The 26,211-nt window shown below is 41.3% G+C and overlaps 2 protein-coding genes and 1 long non-coding RNA gene across 56 annotated transcripts in view; 2 read left to right on the forward strand and 1 right to left on the reverse strand.

Annotated features, from left to right (window-relative positions):
* Positions 1-12,615, forward strand: part of RAD52 (RAD52 homolog, DNA repair protein) — a 34,837-nt gene extending 22,222 nt beyond the window's left edge. For 2 of the 6 annotated variants that reach the window (XM_045464108.1, XM_045464109.1), the window contains exons 6-12: positions 91-209; positions 1,068-1,143; positions 9,024-9,220; positions 9,364-9,503; positions 10,143-10,223; positions 10,822-11,037; positions 11,890-12,615. In XM_045464108.1, the coding sequence (XP_045320064.1) occupies positions 91-209; positions 1,068-1,143; positions 9,024-9,220; positions 9,364-9,503; positions 10,143-10,223; positions 10,822-11,037; positions 11,890-11,951 (891 nt within the window). In that variant the 3' untranslated portion in view covers positions 11,952-12,615. The remainder of the gene's footprint in view (positions 1-90; positions 210-1,067; positions 1,144-9,023; positions 9,221-9,363; positions 9,504-10,142; positions 10,224-10,821; positions 11,038-11,889) is intronic. The other 4 variants (XM_045464111.1, XM_045464110.1, XM_045464113.1 and 1 more) reach the window with 4 other exon arrangements.
* On the forward strand, positions 6,190-8,145 carry LOC123590673. The gene is made up of 2 exons (XR_006708911.1): positions 6,190-6,414; positions 7,569-8,145. It is a non-coding gene; the product is annotated as an uncharacterized LOC123590673 (long non-coding RNA).
* A 539-nt stretch (positions 12,616-13,154) lies between the features above and the next one.
* The window catches only part of WNK1 (WNK lysine deficient protein kinase 1), a 164,030-nt gene continuing 150,973 nt past the window's right edge, over positions 13,155-26,211 (reverse strand). For 21 of the 49 annotated variants that reach the window (XM_045464079.1, XM_045464099.1, XM_045464097.1 and 18 more), the window contains 8 exons: positions 25,519-26,174; positions 24,656-24,858; positions 23,033-23,227; positions 22,016-22,108; positions 19,745-19,786; positions 17,796-17,822; positions 16,656-16,843; positions 13,155-16,149 (listed from right to left, as the gene is read on the reverse strand). In XM_045464079.1, the coding sequence (XP_045320035.1) occupies positions 15,832-16,149; positions 16,656-16,843; positions 17,796-17,822; positions 19,745-19,786; positions 22,016-22,108; positions 23,033-23,227; positions 24,656-24,858; positions 25,519-26,174 (1,722 nt within the window). In that variant the 3' untranslated portion in view covers positions 13,155-15,831. The remainder of the gene's footprint in view (positions 16,150-16,655; positions 16,844-17,795; positions 17,823-19,744; positions 19,787-22,015; positions 22,109-23,032; positions 23,228-24,655; positions 24,859-25,518; positions 26,175-26,211) is intronic. The other 28 variants (XM_045464104.1, XM_045464105.1, XM_045464102.1 and 25 more) reach the window with 6 other exon arrangements.

Consider the following 26,211-nt stretch of genomic DNA (forward strand, 5'->3'; position numbering starts at 1 on the left):
TGCCCAGTGTGGGCACTGTTCAGGGCAAAAAGAGTTGTGTGACAGGGACACACGACTGCAGCTCTTCATGTTGGGCTCTTCCCCCCACAGGACGGCTCATATCATGAAGATGTGGGCTATGGGGTCAGTGAGGGCCTCAAGTCAAAAGCCTTGTCTTTGGAGAAGGCAAGGAAGGAGGCGGTGACAGATGGGCTGAAGCGGGCGCTGAGGTAAGCAAAAGCTAGAGTCTGACCTGCTTCATTTTGATTCTTGTTTCAGAGCAGTTTTGTTTTGTTTTAGTTTGTTTAGAATGTAATACGTTCATGTGGTACAAAAATCAAAATAACCTGAGTCTCCCTCTCCCCTGTACCTCTTGGCCCCATTTCCTGTTCTCCCACGTGTCCCCCATGCTGCTTTATGCTTAGTCAGTCTCCCCTCTTGGGAACACATGGTAGAATACTATCTTCTCTGTTCTGTGTCGATTTTGCACACCCACTGCCTCAGTCATGGATCGGAGACCTTTCCACATGAGTACAGAGACAGCTTCCCCATTAAGCAGTTTTTCATTGTGTATGTACAGCTTAGTTACATAGAACAGGGTATTTTGCCTTTTTTTTTTTTTTTTTTGGTCCTTTGAGAATTGAAGTGAATTGAATCACTAGAAAAACACATGTATGAATGAACATCCACTACAAACTTGCGGTACATAACCAGGCATCCCGAGTGAAGAGCTTCTGTCAGGGAGGATTGTGCTCTTAAGTGTGTGTAGCCCACTGTTGCTGGGGAATTGGAGCAGTCCTCAGAAGAAATCTCTGCTCTGGAATTGGTGCTCCACGGCAGGAGGTAGCTAAGGAGTCTTTTCATAGTCCTTGCCTCTTGCTGAGGGCAGGGATGGTGCTGTATTCTGAGAACCTAAAACTAAAGCAGTGCATGAATGTGGCAGGTGCTCAGTAAACATTTTTGGATGTATATTCGGGTCCTTCTCTGCCACAGTTGAGAAGCAACTTGCACAGAGATTCTAACTGTTCTCTGATATTACCATGTAATAATTCTCAACCTGTTTCACTCTTTTTTTTCCTTACTCTTAGAAGTTTTGGGAATGCACTTGGAAATTGTATTCTGGACAAAGACTATCTGAGGTCACTAAATAAGCTTCCACGCCAGGTATGTTAGAAATGGATGAATGGAATGCATTGCAGTAAAGATATTACTGATTCCCTTGTGTCATGGGTGACTGTTTGGGGATGGAGAGAGAAGAAGGGGAGACTCAGCCCTTTAGAGGGTCTGGAATGTGTATTTCTGACTTGTTTGAATATCAGAGCAACAGGAACCAATGGCCTTGTTTTACAGATGAGGACATTGAAGCCCAGAGAGTGTATGCTAGTTGTTTCTTCTGCATGGAGCGCTGTGTTCGGGAATGGTCTGAGAACCCTGCAGCACCACCATTTCTTAGAAACACTGAGAACCACACCTCTTCCACCTTCTTGCTTTTCCTTAGCTGGAGTGGATTTAAGGTGTAGATCCTCTTGTTTCCGTCTCTGCCTATCGCACGAGCTGAGCCTTTGCGAGAGAGGGGTCTGGAAATCGTGTATCCCCTGCAGTCACTCTTGGCCTGGGCTGAGTTGGGTTCTGGAATGTTCCTGGTGCCTGGAGGAGTGGCTGCCTTCCCCATGACATTCTCTGAGGCCCTGGGGAGCATTCCCTGTCTTGTACTCGAGGGGCTCTTGGGGTGGAGACCCTAACAGAGGCGTGTGTCAATTGGCATCTGTCAAAACTCCACTCTTTCCCTTGTTAAGATCCTTTTACACGTTACTAGGCTTGTATTTTCTTAAGGCCTTTTGCATCTGTGTTTGTTAGGGATATCACTCATAGGTTTTTTTTCCTCTCTTTTTTAAATTGTGGTAAAAAACACATAACAAAATTTACCATTTTAGCCATTTGTAAGTGTACAGTTCACTGATGAAACAGATCTCCAGAACTTTTTAATCTTGAGATACTGCAACTCGATACCCAAAACACAGCTCCCCTTTCCCCCTTCTCATAGCCCCTGGTTACCACATTCCACTTAACTGTCTATGAATTTGACTACTTTAGATGCTTCATGTAAGTGGAATCATGCTGTTTGTTTTTTTTGACTGACTTATTTCATTTAGCGTAATGTCCTCGTTTCATCTATGTTGTGGCCTGTTGATTTGTTGATGATTTTTCTCTTGCTGCTTCCAAGATTTCTCTTTGTCTTTGACTTTTTAAAAATTGAGATATAAGTGACATATAACATTATTTTAGTTTAGGTATACAACATAATAATTTGATATTTGTATATGTTATGAAATTAATGACATAATAATTCTCATTAACATCCATCACCATACCTAGTTACACATTTTTTTATGATAACTTTTAAGATTTACTCTTTTAGCAACTTTCAGATATACAATACAATATTATTAGCTACAGTCACTATACTGTACATTACATTCCCATGACGTATTTTTATAACTGGAGGTTTGTACTTTTTGACCCCCTTCACCTATTTTGCCTGTTACCTACTGTATCCCTGGCAACCACCAATCTGTTCTCTGTACCTATGAGCTCTTTTTTTTTTTTTTTTTCTCCTGCAGATTCTGCATATAAGTGAGATACAATGTTTGTCTTTCTCTATCTGACTCATTCCACTTAGCATAATGCCCTTGAGGTGCATCCACGTTGTGGCAAATAGCAAGTTTCCTTCTTTATGGCTGAGTAATATTCCATTGCATGTGTACTACATTTTCTTTATCCATTCATCCGTGGATGGACACTTAGGTTATTTCCATATGAACATGGGGAGCAGATATGTTTTTGAGTTAGTGTTTTTGTTTTCTTTGGATAAATATCCAGAAGTGGACTTGGTGAATCACATGGTAGTTCTATTTTTAATTTTTTGAGGAACCTCCATACTGTTTTCCACAGTGGCTGCACCAGTTTTCATTCCCACCACTAGTGCACAAGGTTTCACCTTTCTCCACATCCTTGCCAACGCTTTTTATTTTTTTGATAATAGCCACTCTGACAGGTGTGAGGTGATATCTCATTGTGGTTTTGATTTGCATTTCCCTGATCATGAGTGATGTTGAGTATCTTTCCATGTGTCTGTTGACCATCTGTGTGTCTTCTTTGGAAAAATGTCTATATAGATCCAGTTCCCATTTTTTAATTGGATTGTTTATTTTCTTGCTATTGAGTTCTTTACATATTTTGGATATTAACTCCTTATTGATTATATCATTTACAAATTTTTTAAAAAAATATAATTTGTTGTCAAATTGGCTTCCATACAACACCCAGTTCTCATCCCAACAAGTGCCCTCAATGCCCATCACCCACTTTCCCCTCTCCCCTACGCCCCATCAACCCTCAGTTTGTTCTCTGTATTAAGAGTCTCTTATGGTTTGCCTCCCTCCCTCTCTGTTTGTAACATTTTTCCCCCTTCCCTTCCCCCATGGTCTTCTGTTAAGTTTCTCAAGATCCACATATGAGTGAAAACATATGGTATCTGTCTTTCTCTGACTGACTTATTTTGCTTAGCATAATACCCTCCAGTTCCATCATTTACAAATATTTTCACTCATGCAGTAGGTAACCTTTTCATGTTGACAGTTTCTGTTGCTATACAAAAGCATTTTAGTTTTGGGGCGCCTGGGTGGCGCAGTCGGTTAAGCGTCCGACTTCAGCCAGGTCACGATCTCGCGGTCCGTGAGTTCAAGCCCCGCGTCGGGCTCTGGGCTGGTGGCTCAGAGCCTGGAGCCTGTTTCCAGTTCTCTGTCTCCCTCTCTCTCTGCCCCTCCCCCATTCATGCTCTGTCTCTCTCTGTCCCAAAAAAAAAACAAAAAAAAAAACAAAAAAAAACAAAAAAAAAAAAACAAAAAAAAAACAAAAGCATTTTAGTTTGATGTAGTCCTGCCTGTTTATTTTTTCTTTTGTTGGCTCTGCTTTGGTGTCACATTCAAAAAGTCATCACCAAAACCAGTGTTAAGGAGCTTATCACCTGTGTTTTTTTCTAGGAGTTTCATGGTTTCAGGTCTTACACTCACGTCTGTACTTCATTTTGTGTATATTTGTATATTGTGTCAGATAGTGGTCTGGTTTCATTCTTTGCACGGGCTATCCATTTTTCCAACACCACTTATTGAAGAGACTGTCCTTTTGACATGGTACATTCTTGGCATCTTTGTCATAAATTTGTTGATCATATAAACGGGTTTATTTCTGAGCTCTCCTTTCTTTTCCATTGATCTCTGTGTCTTTATGAAAATACTGTTTTGGTTACTATAGCTTTGTAATATAGTTTGAAATCAGGTAGCATGATGGCTCCAGCTTTGTTCTCAATATTGCTTCGGTTATTTGGGGTCTTTTGTGGTTCCATACAAATGTTAGGATTGTTTGTTCTATTTCTGTGGAAAATGCCGTTGGCATTTTGATAGGTATTACATCGAATCTGTAGATTGTTTTGGGTTGTTTAGGCATTTTAACAATATTAATTCTTCCAATCCATACCATGAAATACCTTTCCATTTGTTCTTCAGTTTCCTTCATTAGCGTCTTGTAGTTTTCAGTGTATGGGTCTTTTACTTCCTTGGTTCATTTATTGCTAAGTATTTTATTCTTTTTGATGCAATTGTAAATAGGTTTGTTTTCTTAATTTCTCTTTCTGGTAGTTTGTAACTAGTGTGTTGTCTTTGACTTTTGGCAGTTTGATTATAATGTGTTTTGGTGTGAGCCTCTTGGGGTTTAGTTTAGTTAGCCTCTTTGGGCTTCTTGAATTTATACATATTCTTTCCTCAGATTTTGGAAGTTTTGGGCCCATTATTTCTTCAGATAATCTCTCTGCCCCTTTCTCTTTCTCTTCTTCTGAGATTCTTGTAATATATAGTGTGACAAGTGTCCTATAGGCCCCCTTAAGCTTGGTCATATTTCTGCATTCTTCCTTTGGTTTGCTTCTCTGAGATGATTTCAAATGACCTGTCTTCCCGTGGGCTGATCCTTTCCTCTGTCAGATCGAGTTTGCTGTAGAATCCCTCCAGTGAATTTTTCAGCTGTTACTATATTTTTCAGCTCTGGAACTTGTTAGTTGCTATTTAATAGTTTTTCTTTGTTGATGTTCTCATTTCATCCATGCATCATTTTCCTAATTTCATTAGCTGTCTGTGTTCTCTTTTAGCTGATTGAGCATTTATGATAGTTATTTTAAATTCTTTGTTAGGCAGTTTATAATTGCATTTTTTTTAGAGTCTGTTTTTGGAGTTTTATTTTGTTACTTTGTTTGGTCCACATTTCCCTGTTTCTTTAAATGCCATATGATCTTTTGTTGAGATGTGGCATTTAAGAAAACAACCACCAGTCCCAGTCTTTATGTACTGGTTTTGTGCAGAGGAAGAACTTTACCAGTTGGCCCACCTAGAGGTTCTAGGACCTCTCAAACCTCTTATGATCTCTTTCTCCTCCTGGCATCTCACTGCATAACTGTAGCTCCAAGGTGTTCTTGTGCTCATCTCTGTTTTTAGTGGCTTTCAAACTCTGTTGCTGGTCTCATCATTGTGCTGAGTCAGGTGAGACAGAAAGCAATGCCATGGACAGCTCTAGACAAGCCACAACATTGGATGCACAGTCTACTCCTTTGTTTCCATCCCAGAGGAAGAGCTCAGTACGTGAGGTTTCTTCCTGGTTGTGCTACTCACTGCTGGGTAGGGGCGGGGGCGGGGCACAAGTGGCCACGCAAAATGCCAGGAGTTTTCCTACCCCTTTTGCTGGAATCTTGTCTTGGTTTTATGCTGGCTTGAGGCCTGTCGCTTCTTAGCTGGTCACTGGGGTTCTCAGAAAGGTATTCTAGTTTGTATCTTGGTAACTCAGTGTCTCTAGGGGAAGGGCCCGTGGAGCTTCTGAGTCTACCATTCTGCTAACATCCTCCCTTTCTTTTTTACTCTTAGTTTTTAAATGAATTAAAAAAAAATTTTTTTTTAATGTTTATTTATTTTTGAGAGAGAGACAGAGCACAGGCAAGGGAGGGGCAGAGAGAGGGGGGTACATAGAATCCAAAGCAGCCTGCAGGCTCTGAGCTGTCAGCACAGAGCCTGACGTGGGGCTTGAACTCAGGAACCGTGAGATCGTGACCTGAGCTGAAGTCGGAGGCTTAACCGACTGAGCCACCCAGGCACCCCTGTCTATCCATTCTGTCTAATAGACGGAGTGTTGGAGTAGTTTTTGGTTGTTTTGAATAGGGCTGTGGTTAGCATTCTTGCGTGTCTTTTGGTGCATACACACCCATTTATCTTGGGAATGAATTATTGGGTCGGGTCAGAGAATAGGCATGTGCTTCGTTTTAGATCTTTCCAGTGTTCATTGTGGTTGTATTAACGTACACTCCTGCACCGTGGTTTATAGTTTCAGCTGTTTCAGGTCTCTGGCAGCGCAGGTTTCTGGCAGCATTGTGAGTCTTTCAAACTTTTTTCAAAGTTCATTTTTTTTTTGTAGTAAAATATATATAACAAAACTTATCATCTTAACCATCTATCCAGTTTTTAAATGAATTTTTATAATGAAGTGCAAATTATACACAGAAAACTGTATAATTCATAATGGCACAGCCTGGTGAATATTTAGTAGTGAACACAGCTATTTATCTCCCAGATAAAAAAACATTACCAGTACCCCAAAGCCCCCATTTGCCACTCCCATTCACTACCTTGACTTCTCTTTTGAAAAGTAACTACTGTCCAGACTTCTCTATTCTGTTAGCCTCATAGATTTCCTTCCCTTCCCTTTCATTTCTTTTTCTTTTCTTTCTTTTCTTCCTCTCTTTCTGTAATATACACCCAATGTGGGGCTCAAAGTCACAACCCTGAGATCAAGGATTGGATGCTCTACCAACTAAGCCAGTCAGGTGCCCCAGTCTTGTAGGTTTGTTTTGTTTTTGCACTTTATATAAATGAAATTGTATAGTTTGTGCTTTATAAAAATCCATTGAAGTGTTAACATGTACATATAAACATGTAGAAAAGTACACATATCATAAATGTTCAGCTTGATGAGCATAGCCATAGAACCATCTGAAATCAAATCAAAATATTATCAGTGTCCCAGAAGCCTCAATAGTGTTCCTTGCAGTGACTGCAAAGCTCTCCCCTCCTCATCACTACTAAGGAAAACCTCTTTTAACAATATAGGTTAGTTGGCCTTTTTGCACCTTGGGGAATCAAACAGTATGAACTGTTTTGTGTCTGGCTTTCAATTGACATGTTTGTGAGATTCACTCATGTCACATGTAGCATTTTCATTGCTGTATACTTTTCTATTGTGCGAATATAGCACAGCTCATTTTCCCATTCTGTCTAATAGACGGAGTGTTGGAGTAGTTTTTGGTTGTTTTGAATAGGGCTGTGGTTAGCATTCTTGCGTGTCTTTTGGTGCATACACACCCATTTATCTTGGGAATGAATTATTGGGTCGGGTCAGAGAATAGGCATGTGCTTCGTTTTAGATCTTTCCAGTGTTCATTGTGGTTGTATTAACGTACACTCCTGCACCGTGGTTTATAGTTTCAGCTGTTTCAGGTCTCTGGCAGCACTTAGCATTGTGAGTCTTTCAAACTTTTTTCAAAGTTCATTTTTTTTTTGTAGTAAAATATATATAACAAAACTTATCATCTTAACCATTTTAAGTGTAGTTAGTGGTGTTAAAAACCTTCCTTCTGTTGTACAGCTGTCACCACTGTCCATTTCTAGAACTCTCTTTTTACCAAACTGAAAGTGTAACAGTAGCTTCCTGCTTCCTTTTCCCTGTAGCCCCTGGCAGCTGCCATTCTACCTTCTGCCTCGTTTTTTTTGACTACTCTAAGTATGTACCTCCTGTACATGGAATCATACATATTTGCTCTTTTGTGACTGGCCTATTTCACTTAGCATAATGTCCTCAGTGTTCATCTGTGTTGCATACGCTACTTTATTTTATTATTTTATTTAAAAAGTTTTATTTTTACATAATCTCTACACCCATTGTGGGGCTCGAACTCATGACCCCAAGATCCAGAGTTGCATGCTCTGCCTACTGAGGCAGCCACGTGCCCCAAGCTCATTTATTTTTAACCTACTCATTTACTTTCCAATGTAGATTAGAAATTTCATAATGTAATGAAATTATTTTCAGGTTATTAATTACAAATTTTATTTTTTTGAGAGAGAGAATCCTAACCAGGCTCCACAGCACATTGCCCAATGCAGGGCTCAATTTCACGATCGTGAGATCATGACCTGAGCTGAAATCAAGAGTCATTCGCTTAACTGACTGAGCCACCAGGTGCCCCTCAGGTTATCTTTATTAAAATTAGCATCCATATGAATCGAGACAGTTCTCCCAAGTGAGAAGCTCTGGGTTTCTATAGTGCTCAGGGCCTGGAAGTAGAACATATTGCCAAATGCCATGAAGTACAGTTAGTTCTCACATTTGGTGAGATGCAGGAACTACCCTAAATTGGGAGACGTCAGTGCTTTCCAAGTCTTCTTCCTCCTGTCATTTGAAGGACACTTAGTTGTGCCGTAGCAACCTGTGAGTGTTGTCCTGAGGAGTGTTGTATTTTGGGGGAAGTCCTGGAAGAAAGGCCAGAGAAAGTACAGGCCTCCTCAAGGAGTATGTGTGATCATTTCCACGAAAAAGAGACAAAAAGTAGACAGCATCAGACAGATCCAGCTGCCCACGAAAGATTCAAATTAGGATATATAGAACATTTGCCTTGAATCATAAAGTAAGATTCCTTTTTACCAAAATTTGATCACTACAGAAAGGTATAAAGTAGAAAATGAAATTGTTTACTTCTCCCATATAATTAAAAATCTTAGTTGAAGCACAGATCGAAGTATGGATCCCTTGTCTCAGCTTCTCAGGATCTAGAGGGCACGATGGATAGTGGATGGTCAAATACCATTTTCCAGGAATCTAGACCTTGAAGGCAGGGAAAAGGAAGGGGAAGTGCACTTGGAAGAAGTTATTTACCTCCTTTCTTCCCTTATTAGTTGCCTCTTGAAGTGGATTTAACTAAAGCAAAGAGACAAGATTTTGAACCCTCTGTGGAACAAGCAAGATACAGCAGCTGTCGGCAGAACGTGACTCTGGGACCCCCGAAACCACAGGAGGTGACCTCCCCTTGCAAACCAAGCCGCTCAGATGATCCCCACCTCGTGAAACAGGAAGACAAGGCCGGCAGCTCCCGGTATGAGGCCTCGGTTCCCTCTCTTTCTCTTCTCAGTCTTCGTGACCTCCATTTTCACCTCCTGAGCTAGCAGACTGGTCTGTGTCCTCCCTCAGGAGTTTACTTCGTTAACTCAGCCCCGCCTTATTGCTCTTCTGATGCAGAAGCCTGGCCTCTGCCATGGAGAGCGATGCCACGTACCAGCGGAAGCTCCGGCAAAAACAGTTGCAGCAGCAGTTCCGGGAACAAATGGAGAAACAGCAAGTGCAACTGTCTGCTCCATCAGTGGAAAAGAAGAATCAGGGTGTGTGAGGAGGATGGGAGCGGAGGCCCTGGGGAGGTGTCCCGAGGGACTAGCCTGATCCTCTGCCAGTATGTACGGTTACGTCCAAACCAGAACTCAGTAGGACATCAGGTCAGGATAGAGTCTAAGCAATTAAGACTCTATGAAATCCTGCCATGCATTTCCCCATTTCTAAAGACGCCCTCATCTATCTTCAGGGAAGGAAAGGGGCCTTGACATAATCTAGAACTAGAAATTTTAGGGTATATAACTTTTTTTTTCCCTTTTCAGCTACTTTGGCCATCTCCGTATTAGAAAGCTTTTCTGAGTCATCTGTGAACATGAGGCAAAATTGTTTCAAGAGAATTGTCTTTCCCAGAGAGTAGAAACAAAGGGCTTATCCCAGACCAACTGGATAGTTGCTTTAGGAGAAATGAACCTTGTTTTCTCCCCAATTTAGTGAGAAGGAAAGAGAATCGTGATTTTAGCCTCATGCAGATCTGTATGTAGGTAGGAATGGGACCAGGAATCTTGGATCTCCTATTGGCTGTGCCAGGAACCAGCCTAACTCTAGGCAGCTTTGCACTTCTGAGGTGCTCCCTCCAACAACTGAGTGATTCTGATTTTGTCCTCTCTCGCTCGCTCTCCTGTGAACTGTAGCAGCACCGCCAGCACTTCCTGTGAAGCACAGCACCCCCATAACTGTTTCTGAACCACACACGGAGAAAGACTTCCTCACAGGTCAGTAGGAGCTAAAGGAATGACTTAAGTATTAATATACGTACTAATTATTATTTTTTAATGTTTTTTTTTTTGAGAGAGACGAGTATGAGCGAGGGAGGGGCAGAGAGAGAGAGGGAGACATAGAATCTGAAGCAGGCTCCAGGCTCTGAGCTGTCAGCACAGAGCCCAATGCGGGGCTTGAACCCACGAACCGTGAGATCACGACCTGAGCCGAAGTCTGATGCATACCGACTGAGCCACCCAGGCGCCCCAATATAGGTACTTATTAAATGAAACCTACGAAATGCACTTTTGGTAGTCACTAATACATTTTAAGAGAGACATAAAAATCCTCATTTTAATCTTATAGCCCCACAAAGTTTTAGAAAAAGAAGAGGACACGTAATGGACTGCAGGCAGTTCTGACAGCACATACTCAGCTCCTCTATGGTCCTAAGAGAAACTCTGGCATACTTTTAGTGGACAGGGAGAGAGAAATTCCAAAAGCTGTCATAGTCCACTCACGACATGGAATTTCTTACGACGTTTTTCCCAGTGCTTTGTGAGAACACTTCTTTGTTGATGCTGCGTTTTCCCACCATCTCTGTCCTTGCAGACAGTCTTGGAATGTGGGATATGGATCCAGATGCAGGGGACAGTGATGTGAAGCCCTTGTCTAGGCCAGAACCACTCCAGACCCCTGCCACACCAGTCCTGAAACACCAGGTGGTGACCTGGAATAGGACCCCACAGGACCTCTGTCACCAGGATCCACAAGCAAAATCTGGACCCAGGCAACTCCAAACTCACAATAGTAACCAAGAGATAACAGGTAGCGAGAGTGTTCAGCAACAAAAATTGAAGGGAGAACTTGGGTTAATTCTTTGCATTTTAATTTTTTTTTTTTTTCAGCGTTTATTTATTTTTGGGACAGAGAGAGACAGAGCATGAACGGGGGAGGGGCAGAGAGAGAGGGAGACACAGAATCGGAAACAGGCTCCAGGCTCTGAGCCATCAGCCCAGAGCCCAACGCGGGGCTCGAACTCACAGACCGTGAGATCGTGACCTGGCTGAAGTCGGACGCTTAACCGACTGCGCCACCCAGGCGCCCAATTCTTTGCATTTTAAAGAAAGAATGATGAATTCCATTTTAAGAAGTTGTATAATATTTTGCCAGAGGAATATCAGTGTAAGAAAATGAAAGATAACTGGCTTATACGCCAGAACTTTTCCTCTGGGGGCCCTGACTTCAGGTGTAACTCCTTATAACCCTTGATAGTAGTAGGAAGCTTAAGCATGACTGACTGAAGAACTTTATCTATTAAAGTAGGCCCATCATGTTTGGTATTGCAACTTGATCTAGAGATAACACAAAGATCTACCCTCCTAACAATTTTTATTCATCTTTTAGTTTAATGTTTATTTTTGAGAGAGACCACGCGTGCACAAATGAATGGGGGAGGAGCAAGGGGGGGGGGGGTGGCGGTGAGGCAGAGGATTTGAAGCAGGTTCTATACTGACAGCAGTGAGCGCGAGCTCACGAAGCATGAGATCATGACCTGAGCCATAGCTGGATGCTCAACTGAGCCACCCAGCTGCCCCACTGGCCTTTCAAATTTTAGCTGTCAGTTTCTTATTTTAAAATCATGGCAGTCATATTTAAATGATTTTTTTTCTTCCATAGTGAACTGTGATTTCTATGACAAGAACCAAGACTTGAAGAAAAGGAAACTGGATCCATCTTAACTGAGGCTCCGGTCACATCATTGGACTTTGTCACAAAAGGGACTTTCAAAAACTACTTTTTGGTCATGAAATTGTTCATCATTCCTAGGGAATGAGCTTTATTTCCAAGGATTTACCTTGCTTCATTCTGAACTTTACCTGAGGATTTGAGTGTTGGAGCCTACTGCAGACAGAGCAGAGCAGTCAGAAAGCCCTTTTAAAAAGCTTGTCACACACTGCAGTGGGGAGGCTCTACGATTGAACACCTTCTCTCTGGCTCTTGAGGCTCTTCTCTATTTATTCCTAAGCTCTTACATTAGTAAGTATAGGCATTTCAGGAGTCATCAGTGGCTACCTGCCTTCAAGCAATATAAGCCATACTATGAAGCACGGACTTTAACCACCACCTATATCACGTTATTGTTAATGTCTGTCTTCTTTGAACTTTAGGTCTCCACATTTACTGCTGTCCACACCACACTGTGTATCCTAAGAACAAAGACTAGAGTGGGGTTTCGCTACTTTGCATCAATCCAGCCTGCCATCTTCATCTATGATAATCCCTCCTTTATAGGTTTATGAAGTCACTGTCCTGTGGTTTTTTTCCTTATCAAGGGAATGATCTAGGACCAAAGAAAAGGCATTTTAAGAAAGCAAAATAAATTCTTTTTAACAAAAAATGTAAGTAGGTGTTTATATTTTTGCATTTCACATGTGAAGGTGGCTTTGTATCTCAAAAAATGTTTTTTTCGTATAGTTTCAGATGTTTCATAATTCTTCCCCCCAAATAATGAGTTTGCAGGTTTACTTTTTAAGTAAAACAGTACCTTGGGCTGTGCCTTTTATCTGATCTTCACGCTGTGGCTTTTATAAATTTTTGCATCAAACACCCATCTGTGGGAAGCTATGAACCCGAGGCAAGGAATTCCTGAAGTACAGGAAGGCAGCCGTTTCTGTTCCTTCGGAATATGATGTAGCTTACCCCGATTTTCCTTTTACCTTACTACCTCGTTACATGGATTTGGTCATATGTTCATCTTTTGATTTTGACACCCTTACCACTTTCGTCAGAAAAAACCTTTTTCTGAAGCATAATCTTAGTTTAGTTCAGGACTGCTAAAGAGGTCCTGGAGTTAGGAATCTAGTTATATAAATTGTACACAACTCAAAAGTGAGCTAATGAGATCATGAAAAAGGAATTTGCTGGAAATGAAAGCCCACAGCTCAACAAAAGCAAGTTTGGTTTATTTGAATGGTTTCATTAAATAAGTCTACAAAGGTAACAAACTGAAGCACAAAGCGCAATCTTACAAGAAGCGCAACACCCAGAGTTAGTGCAAAATGTACAATTAACGGCTGCTGAGAAACCCCCAAGGTTTGAATTTAGTTTGTTTTTCTAAACAGTGTACATTGTTAAATAATGTAAGGAAAACATTTATAATTCAGAAAGATTTTTGTAATGTGGAAAAAGATACTCAAAGTGTACTATTAACACAAAAATAATTTAAACAGTTCAGTAGCGCTAGTTCATTCCTCTAGGCTTCAGTTATTTCATCCACAGGAGGGAAGAAAAATCAACAGTAAATAAAACCAGTTCTTACTTTTTGTGTGTAAGTGAAGAGATCTCAAAATTAAGCCAAAATAACAAAAAATAATGTGCTGCATTTGGTTCCCTCGTTCCTCCAGTAGAAAGTATAGTTTCATTCATCTTAGGTGGTCCGTTTCTCATTTACTCAGCACCTTCTTTGTTCTATTCTTACTCTTACCATCTCCCCAAGGATCTTAAGCAGAGAATAAATAAGTAAACAGCTTTGAAGTAGGGCTTGGAACCCCTGTTAATTTCTACTTTCCTAAACCTTCAGCTCTCATTTGTGTCTTTGGGACCTAGGCTAACTTAATACAGGACCCATGAAGGAACGGCAGGACAGGACAGCCAACCAGGCTCTTCCCATTGTGGGGATTCCTGGGATGTGCCAGTTGAGGTGGGTCAGAGATCAGAACTGTGTTAATTTCCCAACTCAAGTGAAAAGAAGCACCCCCTAAATTAAGAGTTCTAGCTTCTTTCCCCGACTTCAGAGATAACAGAGATCTAAACATAGCCAATTAGGAGTATTTCCTGAAAGCTCTGAAAATAACAGAACTGCCCATTACAACTAGGCATAGCACTAAATAATACTGATTGGTTGCAGTTATTACTTAAGGGGAGTATTTGTTTATATGAAAATGTGAGAATATCAGTTGCAATTCTAGAAAAAGAGGTGGCACAACAGACTTAGGATTCTGCAACCATCTGGACATCACATAGGAAATGAGTAGGAATAAGCACTCTTTCTTACAATGCTTAATTCAGATGTGGGTCCACTTTCCACAAAATACAGTACCCCAAGCTGGGAAATGCAGGAGACATTTGCAACAAGAGGAAAGCAATCCACACAGTTTTTCTTAGAGCAACTTTCTCCATCTGTGACTCTTCACTATCAGTTTCCCAACTTAAAAACTAGCCCCCACTCCCTTTATATTCAGCCATTTCTACTAGGTCTTGTCTGTTCCAGCCTGGCTCAAGTAAGGCTAATGGCACCCACAGGCCAGGCATCACATATCTTCATAACGAGTTTGTTCTCCCATTCTTAGTCTTCCTTTTTCTTCATTTATCACACACCACCCTTAATCTTTTAAATTGTCCAATTTTGTTACGAAACCCCTCCTCACTGTTCCTGAAACAGAACTTTCTGCTTTCAACCACTGATGTCAACTTAACTTCTCACCCTGCTCATCTTACACCTGCTCTAGACAAAATTGAATGACTTAAAAGAAAAAAAAATACTCTTTCAGTTTCCCTTTGGCATAATCCTCTGCTGGGGTCACATGGACCTATTATCCTTCCATACGCCCTCTGCTGATTTGGGGTCTGATGAGAAGTTGGTGCTAATGGCAGAAGCAGTAGAAGTCCAAGGCACTAAAATATCCAGCAAGCAATACTGGGAGAACAGAAGTATTCAAGTACAGTAATTTATACAATCTTACATTCACATTTATTTATCTACTACAATGGAAATACAAAGGAAAAAGCTAAAGTGTCTCAATAAGTAAAGGACAGAGCTTGCTTTTTTTCAACTTTTTAAACCTTTCGTATTTTACTCTTAAAACTACTGTTGTCCAACAACATTTATATATCACAGTGTTTCCACATCAAAACTGATGGCAAAGTTACATGTCCGCAGGGAACTTAATTTTTTTTCCTAATTGCTAATGCTGCAGTCAAAGCTGCTAATATCATTTGCTTAAAAGCACTAATGACCTATCATAAGAAAGGGTTGAAACCTCAGTCCCCTGGTGTTTTTCACTGGGTTCTAAAGAGCAAAAAAGAAAGAAAGAAACAAAAGAAAAAACAAAGAAAGAAAAAAAAAAGGGAGGGGGGAACAGGGTAGGAGAGAGCCCAATAGGTTTTTTGTTTGTTTTTTTGTGTTGTGGTTTGGATTCTTGAGGGAATAAGGGATTTGGGGTGGGTACCAACATTAAGAGCTCCACCCACTTGAAAATCCAGATGGGGTTTGGTTTTTCCACTGACTGAGCTCTCTTGTGGCTTTCTGATAAATGATTCTCTTTCCTAGCCCTTGCTATTGGGTGTAGAGAACAGGAAAGCATAGTTTGAAACCGCCCCATCACAAGAAAGCTGCTCTCTTTCCCTCTTGTTCCACTCCAATAAATGGTGAAGGGAGAGGGAGATTCTCAATTCTGAGGGCTCTAAGCGGTATTAAAAACATTCCTTTCTGGCAAGAAATAACCAGTTAAATGCAGCACTAGTAGTTAGTATATAGGCTACTTTCCCATTCCCCCCTCCCGCCCACCCCTCAGCATTCCATCTCCTGCCCCCAAATCTACTCGGTTAATGTCTCTAGGTCTAAGTGGTCCGCAAGTTGGAACCTGGGGGGTTGCTGATGGATTTCTGCAAATTGCTGATGTTGAAATTCTGTAAGGAGGCAGTTCCCACAGGTTGGAACTGGCCAAGTGGCTGTGGTGTTGGGCCACCTGTCCCACTCCACTGAGTGCCAAAGGGGGGAGCTGGAAAACCGTACTGCTGTGGGGGGCACATGGACTTGGTGAAGTGACCTAGAGAGGTAGCTGATGCAGCAGAGATGGGGGCAGAACCACCCAGGTTTGAGGTCATGGAGATGCACAGCTGACCAGGTGCGGAGAACTTCCTTGCCATTCCAGGGCCCTGAAAACAAAACAACTACATGTAAAGTCCGGTGTGGGTGTAACCCATGGGTGTGAAATGGGTAGTACTGAAATATAATTCTAGGACTGGGGCTGGTCTAATCTTACAGGGTATAGCGAAAACAAAACTCGCACCAAACCTTCCATAATAATTATCGGCTTTTTATACTTAACATGTTAGGGTAGAATAACTATTCTGATTGGAAGTGGGCAGAGTCATGTGCTCGTGTACATATGCGTATGTAGTTCAAGGCTTCGAAAGAAAGGGGGAGAAAAAACTTTAGTTGACAAACAGGGAGCTAGAAATTCAGGGAAGAAAAATAAAAGGGCAACTGGGTGATTTTTGTTTGTTTCTAAAGGAGTTAAAAGTCATGAGCTACTACAGAAGGCTGTGGCATGAAATGTTAAGCACTAGCCTGGGTACTTGATATCCTCTCTGAATTCAGATGTGTGCTAAGTGATACTCTTGACAGATTAGGAAAATGGCAAGAAGGGAAGAAGACTTGCCTCATAATTCATGTGTCCTTTGCTTCCTCTCCTGCCTGAAAGATTCATGGCATCTCGGGCCCAATTGTCTACCAACTTGTGCAGATCATCTGTGAATGTGCCCTTCCTGCTGGACGTCATGGCAGGAGGCTGAGCTTGGGCGGCTTGGCTGTTCACTGTTCCCCCGACAGTATTTGTGCTGCTGGTCCCTAGGATTAAAAGAAGCAACAGAATACAACCATTAAAAGGAGGTTGGGTTTTGGCTTCAGGAAGAGGGAAAACTTCACAGGATGATGAATGGCAAGCCATTGAATGGGGAGAGGATGAGTTGGGAAGCCATGCAAGATGGGAAGGTTCCAAGGTCTTGTTTAGCCAAATGTTTTGGCATAAGAGGGTAATGAAAACAGGTTCTCTTCAGGAGTTGCGGATGAGGCTAAAAAACTCAAGATGGTGGTAGGCACAAAGGGGAGGGACCCCTTTCTGCCCATTCCCATGGCATCTAGAGTACGGAAAGTAAGTTTCAGTACTCTATTCCCAGCATCACGCTGATGAGGGAGGTGTGGTATGGTCAGTGAGGCTCTAGAATGCTGCAGAATGCAGGGCAAAAAAGGATTTCTCGAGCACTGAGGCAGGGTTAAAGTAGGAGTTAAAGGAAAGCAAAGGTAGATGCTTGGCCCAGGAAAAGATGGGCTTCCCACACCATGTGGATACTGTGCCACAGTCTTTAGCCATTCTTTAACAGAAAGAGGTGATAAAAGAAACAGCATGCTCGGTTCAAAAAACCTTTTTCACCTGGACCCGTACACACAAATTTGTAAACAAACTCGGGAGGAATGAAGGCTTCAACCTCTCCCAGTTGCCTATGAGTTAAGAACCAAGATTAGTCATGAGGAAGGTTCTCTGTGGTGTGCCTGAATCTTTCAACTCCAGGAACACATGGTTTTCCTGAAGATGACCTCAGTCTCAATTGGTTCAATTGGTTTGTGGATTCTCACCCGTTCCCCCCTTTCCCAGGAGAGCAAGCAAGCACTTGTATGTGGAAGCAACAGGAACATTCAGCTGAGGAAGGAGTGCAAAGGGAAGGAGGAAGCTTTGAGGTTATGACGAAGGAATTCTATTTCTATGGTTTGATGAGAAAGGAAGAAGGAGTCTGTGTCCTGCCTGATTTCGGCTCTGCTGGAGGGCACACTGAAGATTATTCGAAGAGGCAAGTTTTAGGGAAGAGGGAAAGAAAAGTCATAATCTTGTTTTTTTTCCCTCACCCCCCACTTTCTTACCAGAATTCACATTTGCTGCAGAATAAATAAAAGCTACTAAGGTAAGTTGTGAGCCACTAGGCCTTAAGATATCCAAATAATGCTGGGGGCTAAATAAATGCATACATTTTCCTGCTTTCCAGGTCGAAGCAGCACCAGAGCACAGCAGCATGCCCGAAGCAACTCTGCCATTTAAAAGCCCTTTATAATCCACTGCTGGTCTCAAGTTTATACCCCACTGCCCTGGGAATGGCACACACAAGCACGTCTGTATTAGAGGAACAGCTAATTCTGAGGTGAAGCTGCAGAGTGAGGAAGGTCACATGCTTCTTACCACCAAGGCAAGACATGGATTACTGCAGTGTGTGTATTAGCTCACTTCTGAGGGCCCACTGGAGCCACAAGGGGATAGCTACTGCACATACAGCGTAAAGGGCGGAGTAAGTTCTCCTGTGGGACAGGAAACCCAAGTGGAAAAGGATAAAAGCACAGGAAACAAACAGCTTTCCTTGAAAAGCAAGAGAGACCGTGGTGGGGAAGCACAGAGTGGGAAGCACAAGCAATGAGGGTGGCAGTCGTGACAGTAATAGAATCCAGAAAGCAAGCGTATCACATGCATGAGGGCTATTTTCCTGTTTGAACAATAACTGCTTGGTGAGCTTGATGATGAGTGAGACAATCAAAATGAAAACCAGAAACAATCACAAGTGAGAAGAACTGTCACAAGCCAAATATGAGAAGCTCAGTAGAGGTGAACACTGCTTATTCACAAAGAGCTCATGCCGGAGTCACACCTCTCTAGTCTCATGCTAGTCGTCTCTGATGCTGTGAGGCTCCTTTACAACCAAATTTCATTTTTCATTTTCATCTGTCTTACACAGTACTGGATTATGAAGGTGGGGTTTATACCATGAGGAGGCTGCCCATACAGTTAACCTTATTCTGGCTTCTGAAAACAGGCTTTCCCATTAAAGAAGGAAACACAACCCTCTCTGACCAGAAATTAATGCCTGGGAAAAGTTGACTACAAAAGCTAGAAGCATGGATAGTGCATTTAGTCCACTTTAGTAGGAAATGGTTTAAAAACACTTATAATACACATATTTTTGAGGATGCTGCTTGCCTTCCAGAGAGTACACGGAGTAGCCTCTAGACCTTTCTCAGTTCTGCTGCAAAGCTCTAGGAAGTAGTATATATTTTACCACCCCAAATCCATTTTTTTCTCCTGCCATAATACATTTCCCCCATGTCCCACCACCAGATCCCATGAACGATAACCTACTATGAGTCACAGCTTATTGCCCAGTACCCCAAATACAGAGTTTTCTGACTGTCTAGGTGGCCGATTGGGTAGTTGAATTGCATGCACGTTAATGAGTAGCCATCAGCCTAAGAAGCCAGACTCTATGAAGTAGTGCTTTTCTCCTCCCCAATCTAGCAGACGCCTCCTGCTGTGATATGAGGATGCAGACTTTTCTATGTTTTGACCAGTGCTGATTTTCCAGTGGGAGAACAGCGGCTGGCACATATCTGCTAACTAAAGGGCTCTTCCCAAAGAGCCAGGCATCCCTGATCTCTCTCTATCATGGGCATCATCAATCCATAATTGTCACAAAGCCAGGATCACAGAGGGTCATCATGTGAGAGCATTGACTAGGAGGTGATTTCTTAATCTGTAAGGATAGCCAGAGGTCAGCAATTAAGCATGTTAAAAAATATATTAGAACAGGGTGCAGAACTAGACAGATGGAAGTTGGGAAATGAGGGTGTTGTGAAGCTTCAGGGTTCCAAGAACTCATGGATAACAGGCTTTGCAATCAAGGACCAAAAATAACAGAAAGAAAAGATAATTACTACAGAGCTGGTTGCAAGGGCAGACTTTTTTCACCATCTTCCCTGAAGCACAAAGAGAGAGCAACGTGTTAAAGACAAAGAAACATCAGTGTAAAATATTTAGAATCTCCAAACAGCACACAAAGTGCCAGCAAGAGAAAGCAGAAAGAGAGACAGGTTGGTGGGACCTGGGAGTCCCTGCTATGGGTACAGTTCTATGGGACGCAGCTTGCTAGCTGTCAGCCTTCACGTGGTTATCTGATGGCCAGTGGCACCTGGCTGACGGCTGAACTTCCACCAGTCTTTGTATCTACATGCTCTGCACTAAGGTTCTGGGGGAACCTGGGGGAACTCCAGTCTCTCAGCTTACTGCTTGAATTTCAAATACCCAAGCAGTCTTTCCACTGTCCCCGTCCCACTTTCTGTTTCTCCTGCTGGGTTGTTAAAAAGCACTCGATAAAATGCATTAAACAATTCTACCACAGTAGACTTGACAGTACCATTGGTACAGTTTTGAATCCTTTTAAATCGGCTAATATATTTCCAAATCCTAGACATACATACTAACCCCGTCCCCTCCAGAAAAATTTTTAAAAGTATGTGGAAAACAAGCAACTTTTGAACATAAATAAAGCGTTAAGCCAAGCCGTGCTTCCAAACCATAATCTATTTTGAGAGCACAGAATAACGCATCCCAAACTAAAAAGACCCCACACCTGGTAAATAAATGCCTGTTTTCCTTTCCCTATTTGCTTTAAATCTGCCTTTTGTAATTTGTTTACCAAGGCTTACATGATGTATACTTGTGTGCCTTCAACAGATGTAGGGCCTCTCGTTTTAGACCCAAAAGGAAGTGGCAAGATTTAATATTTCTAACCACTTTCATCTGAACAATAGTGTGCTACCACCTACCTTTAAGAGTGTGGTGAGAATTTATTTAATTAATTAATCTGAAATGTATCACTCACATTGTTCTTCACAAAAAAGCCTTGGTTCTCTTTCTTCCCTCTTCGACGTTTCAGGCTGTATAGCATACAGCAACCTACTTTGAAACACTTGTCTCCTCCTATTAATGTCATCTCATCTTGCCAGCTGGACATATGCTTATTTAAGTGTCAAGGTGCTAACATGCTCGGTCCAGCCTGGTCTAACCAAACATCACACATGCTTTGGAAAACTACCAAACTGGATAATGTCTTCCACCTCCTTCTTTGTTCAATAGTCCTGGATAGTGATACATGAGGCCCAAGGACCTCTGAACCTCAGAAACAGTGATGTCCTTAGCACATGCATTTAAAAAGCACTTCAGTAACCACATCAGAAGTTTGAGGCCTCAGCAGTGAAGATCTTTAACCAAACTCTAACAAAGGTTTTCTACTTGAGCCTGATTTTTGTTTTAAAAATTTTTATTCCAATATACATTTATTGACTACCTACTATGTTTCAGGTAGGCACTGGCTAATTAGAAGAAAATGATGTGTGCTTCCCAAGAGCTACTAGTGTTTGTGCACATGATCTTATTTTTTTGTACAACAGCCCTACGAGAGAGGCATCATCTTTATTTCATATTTGGGGAAGATGGGCTGGGAAACTGGGTGATTTACTATTGTGCCTTGCTTTTAAGAAAGCTAAGAAATCCTAGCAATCATGTTAAAGAGACCATTTTCACTGGCAGGCCCTGGGCTCTGGTTCTTGAGAATAAATGCTTGATCAGAATAACTACACTGAAACCCTTTTTGAACTATCAATTTTAGGGAGTTAGAAGGTAAGGGTGGTGAAAGGATCCAATGAAGAGATTCTAGCATCATTTCAATGGACAGATGGCCAGGCTTAATTGAGAAGAAAAAAAAGATTTCAACCTACTCGGAAAAAGAATAAAAAAATAGGGTGTAATTTTCCCTTGCTGCCAGGATCTAAGTACATCAGTGGTCAAGATGCTTTCTGTCACTTCTTAATGCCAAAGCAAGGGGTGGAAGTGAGTAGGACTATGGACTTCAGTCTTTATCCCAAATGACCCTGCAGTCTATACAGCATTACCACCTTTTCTACTCTGTCATGGATCTATAAAGAAGCAATTCTACCAGAAAGTTATTTTGAAGTTTATAGAAACCTGTTCTTATTTCTACATCTTTTATCATAATTAATATAGAGACCCAAACTTCTGAGGGTAATAGTTCAGCCAAGCCACTGAGTAGATGATATACAAAGAGACAAATGAAAATGGACTGCATGAAACATCAGATCCAAGCAGCAGAAAAACAAGGACGAGGAAGGAGTAAAGGTGTTACACACAAAGAGCCAAGCAGGGCGTACTCAGAAATCGGGTCCTCCTGCCACCAGGTTTGAATGTCACCTGCTCAGATGCACAGTTAAACTTCGCACAGCCTGTGAGAGGGGAAAAACAGGGAAGAACAGAGAGAGAAGAGACAGAACACAACTACAAGATGTTAGAAACTTGAGGCTGGAGTGGTGAAATGCGCTAAGATGGCACACAGAAGAACAAGCTTCTAGGGAAATGTCAGATAGGTAGGACAGGAAATATTAGGTCTCAATTCCCTTACTTTGCAAAATGTTGAAGCTTTTCCCAGTGTGAATAATAATGCTAGCTGGTTTGTGCTCCCGGCAAGCAAGCACATTTACCTAGTCCAATGATGATCTACCTTTACTATCTGTGATATTGTGGCAAAAGCACCTAAGCAAGTTACCTAACTCTTCTCTTATTCTTTTCCACCCAGACACCTAAGTTCTTCCAATTCTCGTTCTATCGTTACTAGCAGCGTTCTGCTACAGGAAGGTTTTAAATGATCATTAATAAATAAAACTCTATTTAGGAAGTACATTACAGGTAACAAATTGAACTGTAGGGCTATTTATCTTAGAATGCTACTCCCATACTTACAAGTTAAAAAAGTCTACACTGGCTAGGCAAATGCATTAGCTTTCAGAAACTGCTAAAACTCCTTAATTTTGGTCCAGGAAACCTCAGTCTAGTATTAAAGCATATGTTGCAAATCCCAAATGAGTCATTAATTTGGTTAAGTCCTCATGTAAGTCACAATACAACCTTTTGCTGTAATCCTTTGAAAAAACCTATTTCATCTGATAGGAGCAATGAATTCACCTAATATAATCATTACTCAACTTCCCTTTCCAGCTCAAGATCCGAAAGTGTTTTAATACACAGGCTGTGTTCTGGTCAGCCGGTCTTCCAACTGACCTTAATAGGATGCTCATCAGGCTTTTGTTGCAGATATGGCAGTATCTCCATTTTCATGTTTTTAGAACATGTTGATTGCTTTGATTGCTTACCTTGACCTGGAGCAGAAAGGCTTGGTACTGAAATGGCACCATCACTGGTGAAGGCTGAATAGAGGTTGTCACTGGAGGGAGATGGCTTAAGGGGCTGTAACAACTGATTCTGCCCAGTCTCTGGGATGTTGCCAGGAGGGTGGAGGGTCTGCTGGGGGTGCAAAACTGAAGTGGCACTCTGACCAGACAGGTTACCTGCCAAAAGATAAAGTGGCATGAGGAAACATGTCCAGCTTCCCCAATAAACTTAACAGGCACTATTCTTATATTCTTATTCTTCAATGTGTCCCACTAAGTGACTAATAATAGGTCAAAAGCTGTAAGTGATCAAAGAACAAAAGGCCTCACTAATGGGAGGGGAAGTGAGAAATGACATGAGAATCAATAGGCAATAGGGCTGGAGTAACTATTCCGAAAGACTTTTAGTTTAGATAACCTAGATGGTTCCCAAGTCTCAGCTGAGTAGAACACGCAGTGGATATGGGAGAATTCCATTTTACAATTCCATCATTGCTTTTAAAAACCTGTAACACTGAATTGGTGCAGGATACAAATAGGCTTGGTGGGCAGTCTCTGCTTAGTTTTCCTTCTAAGTATGTGTCAGGTCAAGTACAAAAGTGGTGTCAAAAATAATGCAGATGACTACGGAGTAATACATATTTAAAATTATTTGTGGCAGGTGGCTTTTATTCCCTAGTCATCTGTCTTGAAATTGACCAATTTCTCTGTTCCCTACTAATTGGCAGACTAGCAGGCCACTCAAAAAGTATGTCAAAATTGGGATCAGGATCTAAATTAGCTGATATCCTTTATAATCACATTTCTACTAATGAATGGGTTCTGATGTACTAGAGAAATGGTTTGGTTTTCTGAAAGCTTCCAGAGAATGGAAAGCTGCTAAGAAGTTTGCAACTGCTTTCCAACACATTTATATTAGACCTGGAGAACAACTATGAGGTATAAATTTATTTCAGTCTTTCACTTTACAACCAATTATCTGTTAACATTCTCATAATTTCACCAAAGGGTAAGAATTCTATCACCATTAAAATAGACAAACTGTAGTTCATTACAAGAGACTATGAATTATTTTTTATTACAGCCACGAGCAAGTTCTTTATTTCAATATACATAAATGAAATAAAAACTTTAATCAGGAAAATTACCACCTAAGACAATCCAAACATCTAAATGAAATTTACATTCATCCCAGCTGCAATTATGGATAATTCATTCACTGAAAGGAAAAACCTACCTGAACTTTTACTAAAGTATTTTCTTCCAATTGCCTATGAGTTTGGTGTAATGTGAATTATATGAGTAACCAGGCAATGCTAAGTGTTTTATCCTTAAGAACAACTGTAAGTGGCTTGGGTAATGGAGGTAGTTAGTAATATGGGTTACAATGGAATAAGCCATAGTACTCACCCTTCCATAGACTCAACAAATAGAGGTACTATAAATATAAGGAGTGGAAAAGTCAAGGAAGCAAGAATATTAGGAAAGTCAAACTCCTCTGAAATTTAACAAAAACGACAAATGGCTCAATAGGTTACATATAGAGTCAGGAGACAGAAACAAAAGATGGGACAGCCAAGGCTGACCTGGTCCATGGCTTTTTACCTGAAAGCTGGGGGCTTTTATTCCCCAAGGAACTGCTGCGACTAGATTTGCTGCCTTTGCTTTTAGTGGGTCGCCTTCTTCTCCCTGCAAGAGGGGCAGCTGGAGGAATAATGACAGCAGGGGGAACCTTGCCCAGTTTGGTATATAAAGATTCAATTTCGTGCTTCTGGCGACTCTGCAGGTCTTGAATCTCTTTAAGATGTCTGTGAAAGATAACCAAACATGAATCAAAAACATTATAATCACTTTTGTTCAAATGAGATTTAACAACATATTCTTTAAACTCTATTCAAGTATTTACTTACTCATGAATCTTTCCCCCCTCAGTGTACTTAACGTAATTTCTTCTATTACCTTGAGATTCTAGTTTGTTACTTCATATTGTTTGGCCTCCATTACCCAAGCCAAATTCCAGTAAGCTCCTAACCAACAAGTAGTTGATGATATGTTAGGAGAAAAGATTCCCTAATTTTTGAGGCATACACAGGCGTACTGAATTTGCTACTCTGGACCAGTGTGTCAAATATGATCTATAAAACCTGCCACATAATCTACATCCATTACTAGATTCATTTGGTAGACTATTAAATTAGGTTAATAATGATAAAAAGTGCTATTAAGAAAAACAATAATATAGTAATAATACAAAGGTGCTGAAGAAGTTCTAGAAGTAGAAATGCTACGGGTCCTTATAAATACAAGACCTAATGAGAACTACATTGAGGAAACTAGCTTTTGCATAGCACCCTCTGTTTGAAAGAAATGAGATATAAGCATATTGCAGTGAAAAGAATACTAGGCACCAGGAGCTAGATCTTACTATGATTCTGCCATTATTCTTTTACAGAAGAAAATACACTTACTTTTCTCGTAGTCTTCGCAGCTCTAATTTTAAATCTTCATCTTCAATATCTGACTCATTGTCACTACTCATGTAAGAGGAGTTGAATGAATTGCTAAGGCTCTGACTTAGATTCTGGATAGGGAGGCTCTTTGAGCTCAGCTGATGGGGGGAGTGTGGACTACCTGAACCATCATCCACATCCCTGCTTAGGAAGGCGGCCTCCAGGTCAGAAGATGGCCCATTCAGATGTGAAGGCTCTGACAGTTCAGGCTTTTCTTTCTTTGGTATCACAGCGGGGAGAACAGCTTGTTCCAAATCCATAAAAGGAGGAGATGCCATTGGTCCCTCTTTCTTTGCCTCAGCAATCTTGTCTTCAGTTCTTGATACAGAGAAACGACCTACTTTGTTTGTTGTAGTTGTCACCTGGAAGCGTCCTACCTTTGTAGGCTGCCCAGTTTCTGACTTTGCTCCCAAGGCAGGAGTTTTGTGGGCACTATCTGGCATATCTGATGAGATGCTACGGATCCCATTAGGCTCTGTCTTCACCAGGGTACTTTCTGGACTACTACTTGATAGTACTGAGGACTCTGAAGTGCTAGACTCAAAATGAACAGACTTTGCATCTTCTGACTTATTTTTACCCTCTTTCTGGACATCATCCATTGCAACTGAAACCTGATGGAAAGAGACAAAAGTGAGATTAAAAAACAAA

Source organism: Leopardus geoffroyi, chromosome B4 (assembly GCF_018350155.1).
Source record: "Leopardus geoffroyi isolate Oge1 chromosome B4, O.geoffroyi_Oge1_pat1.0, whole genome shotgun sequence".
Taxonomy (NCBI): Eukaryota; Metazoa; Chordata; class Mammalia; order Carnivora; family Felidae; genus Leopardus; species Leopardus geoffroyi.